Raw genomic sequence first — 15,931 nt, forward strand, 5'->3', positions numbered from 1 at the left:
GTTCAGACCACTTTGAATATACCTGGTGAGCAACAGTACCTTGGTGCAAATGTTTTGTTAATGTGTCACATACGTTTCTCATTCTTTGTTTCACATATTCCATTGTGATATTATTTGAAAAGTTTGGACTGACTTCTGTATTTCTGATAGGTGGAGAGCTGCACTATCTGCCCGGCAGGCCATGAGTGTCCCAACAAGTCCGACCCCCCCATGCTGTGTGCTATTGGTCAATATGCCACCCAAGGTCTGACCGCCTGTGTGGACTGTCCTACCGGTCAGTCATGCCTGGACCCCGCCGCCTCTCCAATCAACTGTATAAATGGCTATTACAGTCCTGCTGTGAGTCTTGCACTTGTCTGTGTTCAAAGTATTGTTGGATCATAGGTTTTTTAGACGGCCATGTTTATCACAATTTACTTACAGCAAAGGGTGTGGCATCGCACAGACAATGTAAATACTCAGATGATGGCCTGTTTTTAAGATAAAGTCATCTTTTATAACTGAGTGAGATGTTTTACAGTTCTTCTTGTGATTAGAGAAAAAACTAAGAATGTTTCTTAAGCTTCTGAAAACTCATTACACGCGGATATAACACAGGGATAATTTTCTGAAGTTCATTCTTGTTTTGTTTGGAGATGGCCCCATATCATTTTTAAAAAAACCCATTAAACAGATTGTATACAGCTTTTATAAAATGATAACCAAATTGTAGTCACTATTAAAGATCTAAGGTTCAGTCAAAAGTGAAGTCGAGATTGGCATTTCCTGTCTGTGATTATATGCATCTGAAAAGTTTGAGCAAGCAGAGAAACAGAGGGTTTTCAGTTTCTTGAATCAAGCTCATTAGTTTTGCTAATTTCCCCCAGACCTAGACTGTCTTTTAGCTGAGGTGTATGTGGTGTCTTCCTTCCTAGGGAACAAGCACCTGCCTGCCCTGCCCTGCTGGAAAAGGCTGTGACTCCACCAAGGATGTCCTGGATCTCTGCACCACAGGCTTCTACAGCACAGGATCCATGACGTGTCAGCAATGTCCAGCAGGGTCTATGTGCCCCATGCCATCTATTGGACCAATCGCCTGCCGTAAAGGATCTTACGCCCTTGCTGGATCAACAACATGCACTACCTGTCCTGCTGGTAGCAAGTGCCCTACTACCAAGTAAGTGTTCAGCAGGACCTCATGGGAGGACATGCGGTTTCAAATTGACCCATTCCAAAATGTCCAATCTCATTAAACTTAGGTCTTAGTGCTTGTTACTGCTACACAAAGATCTGAAGATATCCTGTTACGACCTTTCACACGCCCAATCAGCGTCACTGACAATGACATCACAAAAGTGAAAGTCTGCAGATCTTTGTGTAGCTGTAACGAGCACTAAGATGTAAGTTTTACCTTACCTGACGCTACACCTATAGGGCACTGTGTAGCATCAGGTAAGTATAAAAACATTGAATTTAATCAGAAATGCTCATATTTGATGAGATGGAAAAAAAGTAAAAAAGAATATTTGAAAATTAGGAAATGATAAATGTTTGCCGCTCACCCATAAAGCTCTTATTCATTCACCTTAGCACTGCCCCAGTGCCCTGTGTGGGCGGGGAATACAGTCTGAGTGGCTCCGACGCCTGCACCAAGTGTCCTGCCGGCTATGCCTGCCCAGCAGGGGCTGGTTCTCCCACATCCTGCGTGTCCGGAACGTACGCTGTCACGGGCCAGCCAGCATGTCAAGGTTGTCCAGTTGGATCAGCTTGTCCATCCACTACAACAGGAAGCAACCAGTACACATGTCCTTCTGGTAAGTTGGAACAACAGAATTGTTTGAAATTACGAATAAAACAAGTTTTGCATGGATGGAGGGCTAGGCCTATTATAAGGGTGTTCATTCATGATATACGGAACTGGGTTCAAATGCACATTGGTGCATCCTGTGCTATGATCTGTAGGTTATATGAAATCATGTTAAATAGTTACAATATTTTAGAATATTAGCTACTCTTTGTGTCAAAATGTTTTAAGATATTTTTTCAGGAGGCTTAAATAATCCTAGTTTGCTATTTTTAAACATAGTTTTTATCTCTGGGGAAACTATATTTCCAAGATTATGAAATAAAAATCGAGATCTCCATTTATCCTTAATCTCAGTATACGATAATGCATTGTTCAGTACAGTAAGGCATAATAGATTTAAGGTGCACGCTTCATCCAGCAGAAGTGATAACTTCGAACTTTATTTTAATGAGGAATTTGTTGATGAAGAAAAGAAGAAAGAAAAGGAGTAATTGACTTGTCCTTGCTGTAATTTTTTCTTCTGGCAAACATATATCCATAATTTTGTGTATTTTTTGTGTCTAATTTGCTGTTTTGTTATTTCAGGAAGCTATTCCCTGGGTAACCAGTCTAGCTGTACGGTGTGCACAGCAGGATTCTTCTGTCCCGACACCAGCACCGACACCAGCACCGCCTGTCCCGCGGGCTTCTATGCCGTGAGTGGCTCACCTTCCTGCAACCCATGTGAGGCAGGTTGGCAGTGCCCCACGGCGGACGCCACCACCAGGGTTAGATGTACACAGGGATATTACTCCGTAGGAAACGCAACAGCATGCACAGAGTGTCCCGTAGGTAAAGCATGTCCAGCAACTGACACCGACCAGTTTGTCACCTGCGGAGCTGGGTCCTACTCTATTGGTAAACAGACTGCATGTACGACATGTCCTGCTGGGTATGCATGCCCTAATACTGACTCTGACACCAAGACCAAATGTCAGGACGGAACCTACAGCGAAGGAGGCAGAAGTGCGTGTGTGGATTGTGAAGCGGGCTACATGTGCCCCACCATCTACGACAGCTACAAAATTGCATGTGCTCCAGGAACATTTGCTGAAGCCAAGAAGATCGAGTGCACAGCCTGTCCTTCAGGAGAGGAGTGTCCAGATACTAAAGCTCCAGGGACTGCATGTCCAGATGGTTTCTACAGTTTAGGAAGTCAGCCAGCCTGTACTACTTGCCCAGCAGGATTCCAGTGTTCCAACAAGGGCATTAAACCAGCCATATGTCCAGAGGGTCAGTACAGCCCTGAGAAGTCCATAGCTTGTAGTACTTGCATGGTGGGCTATGCTTGTCCTGAAGGTAGTACACAGGAAGACCCCCCAAGTGCTAAATGTAAGCTAGGATACTACTGTCCTGATGGAAAGGCAGAACTGCCATGTGCTAAAGCATTTTACGGAGATGCTTTTGGATATGTTGCTGACACAGACTGTAAACAGTGTCCTCAAGGCTACTACTGCCCAGAGGGCACTGCAGGGCAGCCATCATCAAGTCTGATTTGTCCAAAGGGACACTTTTGTGGTGCTGGAACTGGAGACTATAAGGAATCCCCTTGTCCTGCAGGAAAATTCTCAAATAATCTCGGTAATGTACAAGTCAGTGAGTGCTCTAGTTGCCCCGAGGGTCGTTTTTGTCCAGAGGGTACAACAGATCCCTGGTTTGATGCCAATGTCTGCCCAAGGGGGTCCTACTGCCCGTCAGGAACTGGCTCCCCTAATGCATGTCCATCTGGGAAGTACACGGCTGAAACAGGCTCCACTGGCTTGGAGTTCTGTCGATCCTGCCCGGCAGGCCACTACTGTTCTGCTGGAACACCAACCCCAACTCAGTGTGCTCCAGGAACCTTCAACCCGGATGTTGAACAAGGCGATGTCATTAGCTGCAAACCTTGCACCTCTGGTCAAGCTTGTACAGAGTACGGTCTCACTGAACCCAACTCCCGATGTTCACCTGGTTACTACTGTCCGGGAGGCAATCACCGAGCCAACCAGTCTGAATATGCTTGTCCTGCTGGCACATACACCAACAATAACAACCTGACTGCTATAGAACAGTGTGAGAAATGTCCTGAAACCGTAGCTTGTCTCATTGGGACTGGAGGCGTCCAGAAACCCCCTGTTGCATGTGCTAAAGGTCACTACTGTAAGGAAGGAACAGGAGCCCAAACCCAGTGGCCATGTGCTGCAGGTACCTGGACCAACCTGACCAACTTGGCCAACCAGGAGGGATGCTCTCCTTGCCCCAAGGGATACTACTGTCTGCAGGGGTCTGCAGCTCCAACTGGCCTCTGCTCCAAGGGACATTGGTGTCCTGAACGTAAGTAGACAATGTAGGGACTACACTAGTGATCAGTGAGTACTCAAAATACATTCAATTTTCAAAAGTATCACCATATATTTTTGGTGCATGTGTTCACTTTTTTCTAAAAAATACAGCTGTTTAGAGATTCTCTTTGTTTCTTAATACCATTTTCCCCCCAAAGTAAAAACTTTACCGCTTGCGCAAAACATCTCAAATGTCATCTTAACAAATCCATAGTGAAGCATGCCAGTTATTCATGTTTTTACCCTATTTTGTAATAAATGAGTGTTCAGTGTATTTTTAGATTTAAGGCTTTTAATTATTTCATTTCATTAAATTTATGTAGCATTTAGTATTTTGTATATATATTTCACCAATTTTGGTGATAGATCACACCAAGTGACCTTTATTTAAAGCAGCCATGATCAGGGGTACTTTGTGGGGCAGCATTGTAAGGGACACAGTTTTAGTATCTTGGTTCATGTTGCTGGGTTTTTAATCCAACTAGATGAAAAGTTTGATGCCGATTCTGGTATGCTACTTCAATGTTTCTGGAATACAACTAAATCAGAATATGCTTTTCCTATTCTCATCCACTGACTCATCGATCTATTATCTGCTAGTTGTGGGTTCAAATCCCAGTTTCCCACTGATGATCTCTGGTCTGTCAGTATGATACTTTACTCCTGGGTTTAACCAAATTGATAAACTTCTAACACCTCTGTCACCCTGGGATCAAAATTACTTGCAACATTAAGCTGACATGCCTTGATGCAATTAAGTTATTGTTCAAGGGCCTGAAACCCCAACTCATGCACTCACTCACTCACTCACTCACTCACTCACTCACTCACTCACTCATTCACTCATTCCAGGCACAGAGTATGGGGATCAGCACCCCTGCCACGCAGGCTCCTACAGTAACAACACGGGCAACATCAGATGGGAGCAGTGTGTGGACTGCCCAGAAGGCAACTACTGTCCACAGGCCTCCATACTGCCAACGTCATGCCCAGCGTGAGTGTCTTACACAGAATGCATCTTGCTGCCTGTTTGTTGTATACCTGTTGATTTACTTAGTTTAATCACATGTAGGTGAGCTGCATTATATGTGTGCTATCTGATTGGAGTATTTGGAACAGTAAAGGTGGCTGCTTGTTTGGTTTTGCTGCTAAGAATAAAACCAAGAGGCTCTAGCAAGCTATTGGTACACATTTACCAAGATCTAATTTTGAAAGATATGAATTAATTTCAATGCAGTATCAAAATGAAATCATCAGTTTTGTAAGCACATCAGCTACTGACTGTGATACTTCTGGAACATGTGTTTTGTGATGTGGATGACAATTTCTGTTCATAAATATGTTTACATATTTCCTTTTCACAAAACTCTGCATTTTACTAATTAACTGAATCTCGAGCTACAGAATGATCAGTGACGCTTAAGTCACATCATTTAAACATGAGATTAAGACTTCGACTGTTGAAAATACAATTAAAAATGAACGTGTTGAACAGATCAGTAGATATCATTATGTGATGATGGAAATTTGAATATATTTCTTGTGACATCAATATGTCTGCTCTGTTAATGTTCCAGTGGTTCATTCCGTGAAGACACCAAGGGAGAGAAGCTGACCGATTGTGGAGACTGCACAGCCGGTTACTATTGCCCTGGACTGGCAAACATTGAGCCACTTCCCTGTGAGAAGGGAAATTACTCGGCCGCCGGCGCTGACTCGTGTACAACCTGTAAGGCAGGGTACTACTGTGACCAGAACGCTACCAGCCTTGCCTTCATGACCACAGACCGGATCTGCCCAGCTGGAGTGGAGTGTCCGCCAGGGATGTACAAACAACCCGATCTGATCGAGGATAAATGCAGGACTGGTCACTACTGTCCAGCAGGAGATGTCAACCCCTACCCTGTCCCGTGTCCAAATGGCACTTTCAATCCTGATTATGGCCGAAAACAAGTGTCTGACTGTGTTCAGTGTACCCCCGGGTCTTACTGTATTCCTGAAGGGTTGTCAACTCCTGCAGGGGATTGTCCTGGTGGTTACTACTGTCCTTTAGGAACAGCTGCTCCTGAATCTTACCCCTGCCCAATAGGGTTCTACCGAAATGGGTCTGCCAGGGAGTCATTCCAAGACTGTACAGAGTGTATATCAGGTTTCTATTGTGACAGAGAAGGTCTGGCAACACCAATAAGCTGTCCACGAGGGTACTTCTGCGTCAGTGGAAGCACATTCCCTCAACCCTGTCCACTGGGTACTTACGGTAATTCCACGGAGCTGAGAAGAAGTACAGACTGCACCCCCTGTCCAGGAGGCTACTACTGTGACGGCATCGGCAGGGTTGAACCAACTGATGTTTGTGATGCTGGCTTCTACTGCCGAGAGAAAGCGTACACCTCTGCCCCTCCTGATGGACCTACAGGGGGGGTGTGTCCAGCTGGAGGCTACTGCCCACCCGGAACTGCATATCCTGCATCCTGTCCAGTAGGAAAATACAGTAAATCTCCAGGGGCCAAGACAGAGTTTGATTGTATCCCATGCGACCCTGGGTTTTACTGCGCAGGCTCTAGTAGTACTGACGCCTCCCAGAAGTGTGCCGCTGGTTACTATTGCACCGGTGGTTCTGGTATTGCTACTCAGTTCGACACCCCAGCCGGACATTACTCTCAAGCAGGAGCCTTCAAACCGGAACCTTGTCCCAAGGGAAGCTACCAGAGAGCCAGCCGATCTGGAGAATGTGACCTCTGTGCTCAAGGCTACTTCTGCAATGGAACTGGAACAATTGAACCCATCCTATGTCCAAAGGGTTACTACTGTCCTGAAGGTACAGACTTCCCTAATCCATGTCCAAGGGGCACCTTCCTGCCAGATGTAGGCCGATACCAAGAAGATCACTGCAACCCGTGTACTCAAGGTGAAGCTTGTGAATATGTTGGCCTTGCAGATCCAAACACCAAATGCCAGCCAGGACACTATTGCACCCTTGGATCAAACACCTCCACCCCAATCGGCCAGCCCTTTGGAGATCTCTGTCCACCTGGATACTTCTGTCCCGAGGGAACATCCGAGTATGTGCACAGCCCATGTCCTAACGGGACTTACACCAACTACACAGGGCTACAGGCAGAGGAGAACTGCACCCTGTGTGACCCTGGCAGGGTGTGCAATGGCTATGGTCTCACTGAACCTAATGGGGTGTGTGCGCCTGGGTACTTCTGCAGGGGTGGAGCTGGCACAGATAAGCCCAGTGACGGTGGTGCCACAGGGGATCCTTGTCCCAAAGGGAACTACTGCCCAGAAGGAACAGGTATGCTGTGTTGTGTTACCTATTTTGTGTACATTTCTTGGTGCAAGAAAAACTACATTCTAGTGTTTGAAATTAGGCATGCAAGTTGAGGGACCACTGATGTTAAAACATGAAGATTTAGGGCCACTGTACTATGATGCTGTAAAACACCCCTTTCTGACACTGTTTTCAATGTATAGCCCTGTACAAGATAGACACTTGCCATGGCTTGCCATCAGTGAGACACTGTTCATCTCTGTATGGGGTACCTTTAATCCCGGTCTGCGATACTATTAATCCTTATCTGGGGCAATGTTAATCCCTATCTGGGTACTGTTAATCACTGCGTGGGGTATTGTTAATCCCTGTCTTGGGTACTGTTACTCACTATCTGGGTGCTGTTAATCCCTGTCTTGGGTACTGTTAATCCCTGTCTTGGGTACTGTTACTCACAATCTGGGCACTGTTAATCCCTGTCTTGGATACTGATAATCCCTCTCTTGGGTACTGCTCATCTCTATCTGGGTGCTGTTAATCCCTGTCTTGGGTACTGTTAATCCCTGTCTTGGGTACTGTTACTCACAATCTGGGCACTGTTAATCCCTGTCTTGGGTAGTGTTAATCCCTCTCTTGGGTACTGTTCATCTCTATCTGGGTGCTGTTAATCCCTGTCTTGGGTACTGTTAATCCCTGTCTTGGGTACTGTTAATCCCTGTCTTGGGTACTGTTCATCCCTATCTGGGTGCTGTTAATCCCTATCTGGGGTACAGTATGCCCTGAAATCTATGATGCCACAACATGCTCTGTTTGTTACGCATGCTGGTAGCGCTTTAAAATCTCAGTAACTTTTCTTTTATTATTGACCTTGAAGATAATAATTGATGTTGTGTTTGTGCCAGGTGAGCCTTTACCCTGCCCGCCAGGGTCCTTCAACAATGTGACAGGGAGAGCCAATTGTATGGACTGCCCGGCAAGCTTCTTCTGCTCGGACGGTGAGATCCCGCTCAGATGTCCCCCAGGGAGGTACTGCCCTGGAAACACCACCACTGACCAACCCAAGTGTCCCAGGGGAACCTACAACCCAGACTTTGGTATGTGTAACACTGGTACCAAGTAGTGTAATCATTGGCATGTTCTTGTGGAATTTCTTGCCAATGCTCTAGTCACTAAATAAACTTTTAGGCTGATATGGTAGCCTTGTGATGAAAGTGTTGGCTTGCCAGGACGAGAACCGGAATTAATTTACTCACATTGGTGCAGTGTGTGAAGCCTATTTCTTGTGTCATTATGTGATTCAATCAATCTTAGTCTCATAAAGAATTATGTTTTGTGAACAGAATGCCTGTTATGTTATTTTTCAACAAATATAACCAGTCATGGGATGAGCTGTACTTAATTCGACTGTATACTATGTGTGTCACATTCTCCTCCAGAAATGGCACATGTGGATGACTGCAGACCTTGTAAGGGAGGCTACTTCTGTGATGCCCTCGGAGCTAAGAACTTTGACTTCAGTGAGAATGACACTGGCACTGGACCTTGTGCAGCTGGATACTTCTGCAAACAAGGTATGCTAACACTGCAGGTATCTGTAGACTTGTTTTGTGGTAGGCTAAGATCACTAGCAGCTGTAGACTTGGGTTGTGGTAGGCTGAGATCAGGAGCAGCTGTAGACTTGGGTTGTGGTAGGCTAAGATCACTAGCAGCTGTAGACTTGTTTTGTGGTAGGCTAAGATCACTAGCAGCTGTAGACTTGGGTTGTGGTAGGCTGAGATCACTAGCGGCTGTAGACTTGTTTTGTGGTAGGCTAAGATCACTAGCAGCTGTAGACTTGGGTTGTGGTAGGCTGAGATCAGGAGCAGCTGTAGACTTGGGTTGTGGTAGGCTGAGATCACTAGCAGCTGTAGACTTGGGTTGTGGTAGGCTAAGATCACTAGCAGCTGTAGACTTGTTTTGTGGTAGGCTAAGATCACTAGCAGCTGTAGACTTGGGTTGTGGTAGGCTGAGATCAGGAGCAGTTGTAGACTTCGGTTGTGGTAGGCTGAGATCACTCGCAGCTGTAGACTTGGGTTGTGGTAGGCTGAGATCACTAGCAGCTGTAGACTTGTGTTATGATGGGGTGATATAAGAGGCATCTGTAGACTTGTGATGGGTGAGGGCAGAAACATGCATACAACTTCTGTTGTTGGAGACAACTATGAACCTCATGCTTGTGCAGAAAATGTGAAATGTCATGAATAGGAAGGCTGTGTTAGAGGGGAATGCTCAGAAGTGTTGTCTCACAAGACTCATGCTTATGTAGTTCAAGTACATGTTACCTTATAGTATTTTTATTCATGCAAATAAAGTAAAGTAACAAGTTACGTTTTTTCTGCTGCCCTCATCTATTATTATATCCTTTTGTGTTTTACTTATGAACCACCATGTGCTTTTCATGTGTATACAAACAAATAGACCATGGTAACCTGTTCACCTTGCATGACATCTACATCAACTTCAAACCATTGTATTTCCAAGGTGTGAATGTAAGCACGCCAACTGATGCAACAACCACTGGCATTGGAGGGCCATGTCCTGCCGGTTTCTACTGCCCCCAACAGACAGAGGACCCCATTGCGTGCCCCAATGGCACCTACAGGGACGCCATCATGGGCACCAACCCCACCGACTGCCTGGACTGCAAACTGGGACAGTACTGTGGTTCCACCAACTTGTCCGACTCCACTGGCCCCTGTTGGCCTGGCTTCTACTGTTATCGAGGAAACAATGTTCCCAATCCTACAGGTTTGTCACCACACGTTCTACAGATACAGATTGTCAGTACAAAGAAGTCCTTTAACTATTTGGGTCTGTTTCTTGAAAGAGAAGAATGGTCCCATTGGTTTCAGGTCTTTTGAATTTTCAGTTTTTAGAAGCATTTGTAATAATAGTAATAAAACTGGAAAGAAATTTTAGATAGTAATCATATTTAGACAACTATTTGAGAAATATTTTGGGGTAAAAACACAAACAGGAGAAAAAGTCAGTTTAGTAAATATTCAGAAGGCTTAATCAAATGCAGTGAAACATCAAGTTCTAATTTTCCTGGATACATGTATATACTTTTAGAAGAGTTGGACTTTGTGGTGCTAGCAGGGTTTTGATCACCTCTATGATCTGATGTTGGCATTCTGCTTGTCACTATCCACAGAGAAGTGGACAGACTTTCATTGGTCATCCGGAATTCATATTTACAGGTTTTCACACATAAGCATATATGAAAAAATGAAATGCTATGAGTTTTCACTGTGTCTGAGAAGTCTTATAAATGGTCATCCTGAGGTCTATACAAATCTCCACCCATGTAGGAGCTGAACCCGAGAAAGGAGGACCATGCCCTGTGAGCCACTACTGTCCTCCTGGAACATCCTACCCCTTGGAGTGTCCGGCCGGAACGTACAACAATGTCACAGGACGTGACGTATGTTTCCAGTGTCCACCTAGCTACTTCTGTCCAGAAAACATCACCAACTACGAGCTGTACCCGTGTCCACAGGGACACTACTGTCCCAACGGTACAGCGTTTGCCACCCAGTTCCCGTGTCCGAGGGGCTATTCCCGGAGCAGCTCCATGGGCCAGTCGGTGGAGGACTGTGTGCTGTGCCCTGGGGGGCACTACTGTGGCACTGAGGGCCTGTCCTACCCCTCAGGTCTTTGTGATGAAGGCAAGAAGAAAAACAACTTTTATCTGATAGACTGTGATGGTCTTTGAATAATATTAATTATTACCTATAAGAGTTGAAAGAAGGAATGGAGGCATGCTCAAAATCAGCACCATCCAACCCCATCTCACCCCATCCAACCCCCATCCAACCCCCATCCAACCCCACTCTACCCCATCCAGCCCCATCCAACCCCATCCAACCAAATCCAACCCCATCCAACCAAATCCAATCCCCATTCAACCCCATTCTATCCCATCCAGCCCCATCCAACCCCATTCTACCCCATCAAACCCCATTCTATCCCATCCAGCCCGATCCAACCCCATTCTACCCCATCAAACCCCATTCTATCCCATCCAGCCCCATCCAACCCCATTCAACCCCATTCTACCCCATCCAACCCAATCCAGCCCCATCCAACCCCATCCAACTCCACCCAACCCCATCCAACTCGCCCCACCTCCCACCACCTATCACCACCTCTCACCACCTCTCACCACCTTACACCATCTCACACAACCTCACCTCTTTTGACTGAAGAAAGGACAACTACTACTCATAGTTTTTGTCTTTCTTACTGTTATGCATACTCTTATATAAATGTGAATGAAACATAGAAAATAGAAATTGTAACTTGCCTTTCACATTACATTTAAATAAATGGTGTCCAGATTGCAACAGACTATTTGAAATATAATCTCAATTTACCTGCAAAGTATGTTGAATGCCTGTTGTTCCACATAGGGTACTTCTGTGTGCTGGGAGCATGGGCCAGTAAGCCCACTGACTACAACAACTACACCTTCGATGACTGCCTGTGTCCAAGCAATGCGACCGGAGGGCAGTGTAGGCCTGGGTACTACTGCCCCACCGGATCACAGGAACCCACCATCTGCAGAGAGGGGCAGTACTGTTCCACACCAGGTGACACCCCCTTCTTCCATTGGCATTGTCACATCTACTGTTAATTTTGGGGACGTGGTAGGATAACGTAGGGGGTAAAGCATTCCCTCGTCAAGCCTGATTTGATCCCCTGAAAGGACACAATGTCTGAAGCTCATTCTTGGTGTCCCCTGCCATCGTATGGCTGGAGTATTGTGAATAATACATAACTCATTGAAACTTTAGCCAAGTAAAATATGTAGAGTAGAGTTAGTAGACTTTGCATTGCATATTCCTTCAAATTGGATCACTTTTGTGTCCCTAATATTTAACAGCAAGTAAAATATTTTATGTGTGTGAGATCTTTTCTCTATGAATGCTGTGTGTTATTTCAGGCCTTGCTGATGTGACGGGGCCCTGTAGACCGGGCTACTTCTGTGCCGAAGGAGCCTCTCGTGATGACCCCACAGATGCTGTTACAGGAGACATCTGTCCCCCAGGGCGCTATTGTGGTGAGACAATGATACAAGCTTTATCACAGTGATAGGGAGATATTTTTGTGAGAGAGAATGATACAAGCTTTATCACAGTGATAGGGAGATATTTTTGTGAGAGAGAATGATACAAGCTTTATCACAGTGATAGGGAGATATTTTTGTGAGAGAATGATACAAGCTTTATCACAGTGATAGGGAGATATTTTTGTGAGAGAGAATGATACAAGCTTTATCACAGTGATAGGGAGATGCTATTGTGAGAGAGAATGATGTTACCTTATCATAGGGACAGGGGCTGTTGTTTCCTTATATATATTCTCCAGGTGCTACTATGGTAGGAAAGAATAACATTTATCAAAGACAATTATGGATGGGGGATGGAGTGTGGTTAAAGATGTCTGCCAGGTTGTGATGTATGGGAATGAGTTCCAGTTTGGCAAGGTTCTAGTTTGGCAAGGTTCAAGTAATTCTTCACAGGAACTGGAACAACGACTGACCAGGAAAAGTGTCCTCTGGGAAGCTTCTCCAACCGGACCGGCAACCAGGCTGCAAGTGACTGTACTCCATGTACTGAGGGAATGTATTGTGGAAACCTGGGGCTCACAGAACCTTCAGGACCATGTGACGAAGGTAAACACATTGAGATATTATTGAGAATTTTATAGACTACCAGATATGGATACCAAACGCCATTGAAACAAATTGGGATCATGAATATTTTTTAGGTTATATTTTTGTTGTGAAGACGCAGCACGCAATTTCACAAAAACATCCCCCCAAATATCCTTAACTTTTTTGTTCAATATATAATATCAACTGGCATGCCAAAACTACCAGTTATCTTAACCATTTACAGCAGAAATGAAATGTGTTTTTTAGCTCATACAGACTAATGCACAGACTAAAGCAGACTTTGTTAAGGACAAAGAAATTTCTCATTTTAGGAAATGTTTTTTTTGTTCAGAACATGTTGAAAATTAAGATTTGGTAAATAAATATTTGCCTCTACACTAATTACATGATGTCATGGGAAGCACTGGTTTCTTAGGCAAACAACTCTGTGAAGGTTTTGTACATTAACTATGTCTGTTCATGAGTTTGAATCCCAGATTCCATTAGGATTTTTGGTTTGTCTGGTTTGGTTTAACCAAAGTTGTGAACATCTACAATCAGTCGTCTTGGTAGTTTCTCCCATGTGAAGCTGACACACCCTGACATGACAGAAACCGCTGTGTAGCCTCACTCACCTCCGGTTTGCTTCCCAGGGTACTTCTGTCCCCCTGGCCAGAACCTGAGTAACCCGTTCCCCTGCACTACCGGTCACTACTGCCCCCCTGGCAGCATCCAGCCAACACACTGCCCCTCCGGCACCTACCAAGACAGCACGGGGCAAGGAAGCTGCAAGGAATGTGTGGCAGGTATGTTCACATATTGACTTACTGTATTCGACATAATAAGCGCCCAGGGCGCTCTCAAAATTAGAAATAGGGGGCTCTTATTAGAATATTATTTAAGTGAAAACAACAGAGTTGAAAGATCGTAAATTTCGTGGTTTATGCTGATAGCCTGAAATGTTTATATACGACAGATATATTTTCCCAGAATTTAATTTCCCATGATTAATGATGCATATAACAAATGTATTATACGAGAATAAATAAGTCTTGTGCACATTGATCAATCAGAAGGGGTGCTAATTGGGATTGTTCACTAGCCAATATATTAGCAAATATCGCCGTGGGCGCTTATTAGAGCGGGGCGCTTATTACGTCGAATACGGTAGTCCAAACTTGTCAGGATATTTGTGACTGTTAGCAAAACAATATCTCACCCCTCGTGCCAAATTTCATCATGTATTGATCTTTCGGCCTCTTTTGATAATATCTTGATTATTCAGCTCATACAAAATTTCATCATTTATAGAATTTGTTTGGCCATTTTTGGGTCAGTCTGATTTTTCAGTTTTGGAAATATTGTAATTTATAGATATTTTGGTCCTTTCATCTGATGTCACTTGGTTATGTGCCCCTTCTGTGTTATAAGTGTGTGTGTCCATTGGTAACTTTTCTCATTGACTCATTCTTCCAATCATTGTGTGACTTACTATGGAGTGTTGTCCCAAATACAATCCTATTAAAAGGTACTATTACAAAATTAATTTATTTGCTTGCAATCTCATTAAAATCAGATCTTAGTTCTCGCTACCGCTAAACAAAGATCTGAGGACATCCCATTATGGGTCACGTCAGACTGACTTTGCGTGAACTTTGACAGACCAATGGAATGACCAATCAGAAGGCAGCTTTCTCGTGCTTTACGGCACAAATTTCAAATTGGCGACTACGCTTCGAAACATATTTTGACAAATTCTCAATTACAAATTTGAAACCTGAACAAAAAAACATTCTGGAATGGCTAATAGATGGTCTAGATTGTAAGGATTCAGTCATTAAACCCGTAACTATTGTTCGGAATACCCCATGTTAAAGTTTTCGAGATTGCATGATTAGAAATCACATTCCGACTGTCACTTTCATAATCTTGTAAGCAACGCAGTGATTGGTTGGATGAAAGGTCATTCTGACGTGACCCCTAATGGGATATCTTCAGATCTTTGTTTAGTGGTAGCGAGAACTAAGGTCTGATTTTAATGAGATTGATTTGCTTGTGACAATATGATGATCAGACACACAGATGTTACCCATGTTCCTTCCTCCCAGGTTACTACTGTGATGACTCCACTGACCTGTCTTCCGTCGCCCCCTACCCTTGCCCCAAGGGGTACTACTGCCCCAACGGTACCAAGTGGTCCACCCAGTTCGGCTGCCCAGCAGGGACCTATAACCCCAACACCAAGCTGCAGACTGTGTTTCAGTGCACCCCGTGTGATGCTGGCAAATACTGCAGCTCCTCCGGCAAAGAGGCCGTCACAGGTATGGTTAAATCTGTTTGATTACTTTTTTCCCCCAAGGGAGCAGTGGGGCAGCCTGGTGGTAGCATTTGTTCATCATGTCGAAGGCCCGGGTTTCATTCCTAATATGGGTACAATGTGTGAAGATAATTTCTGGTGTCCTCTACCATGATATTGCTTAAATATTTCTAGAACCAGCATAAAACCATACTCACCCACTCACTCACTCTCTTGAACACTTGTGGTGGTCCAAGGGCAGCCTCAGCCTTGGGGCATGCAGACAAAACTGAGGGTCAGGTGGTCACTATGACTGATTGTGTTGGTCATTGCTCCTGTTATTAACCTCTGGTTTGCATGGTCAAGCCTTGATTTTTTACTGGCTGATGTGATATTGTTTGTATATTGCTGCCTGTGTCATAAAACAACATTCACTCAGCTTGTGTAGAATCAATTTGTTTTTTGCTGTCATTGGGTCAAGTTTGAACTATATGTGTGTATTGGGTATGTCATT

General features: G+C 44.5%; 1 protein-coding gene across 2 annotated transcripts in view; it reads left to right on the forward strand.

The window, feature by feature from the left end:
* Positions 1-15,931, forward strand: part of LOC124131564 — a 139,033-nt gene that overhangs the window by 49,062 nt on the left and 74,040 nt on the right. For both annotated transcript variants that reach the window (XM_046494915.2, XM_048397868.1), the window contains 15 exons: positions 151-339; positions 915-1,156; positions 1,570-1,793; positions 2,372-4,138; positions 4,999-5,140; positions 5,724-7,447; positions 8,326-8,517; positions 8,860-8,994; positions 9,944-10,210; positions 10,774-11,130; positions 11,875-12,054; positions 12,408-12,524; positions 12,987-13,139; positions 13,775-13,927; positions 15,230-15,442. In XM_046494915.2, coding sequence (XP_046350871.2) covers positions 151-339; positions 915-1,156; positions 1,570-1,793; positions 2,372-4,138; positions 4,999-5,140; positions 5,724-7,447; positions 8,326-8,517; positions 8,860-8,994; positions 9,944-10,210; positions 10,774-11,130; positions 11,875-12,054; positions 12,408-12,524; positions 12,987-13,139; positions 13,775-13,927; positions 15,230-15,442 — 6,055 coding nt within the window. The remainder of the gene's footprint in view (positions 1-150; positions 340-914; positions 1,157-1,569; positions 1,794-2,371; positions 4,139-4,998; positions 5,141-5,723; positions 7,448-8,325; positions 8,518-8,859; positions 8,995-9,943; positions 10,211-10,773; positions 11,131-11,874; positions 12,055-12,407; positions 12,525-12,986; positions 13,140-13,774; positions 13,928-15,229; positions 15,443-15,931) is intronic.

Source organism: Haliotis rufescens, unplaced genomic scaffold, assembly GCF_023055435.1.
Source record: "Haliotis rufescens isolate VD_foot unplaced genomic scaffold, xgHalRufe1.0.p SCAF_1, whole genome shotgun sequence".
Classification (NCBI taxonomy): domain Eukaryota; kingdom Metazoa; phylum Mollusca; class Gastropoda; order Lepetellida; family Haliotidae; genus Haliotis; species Haliotis rufescens.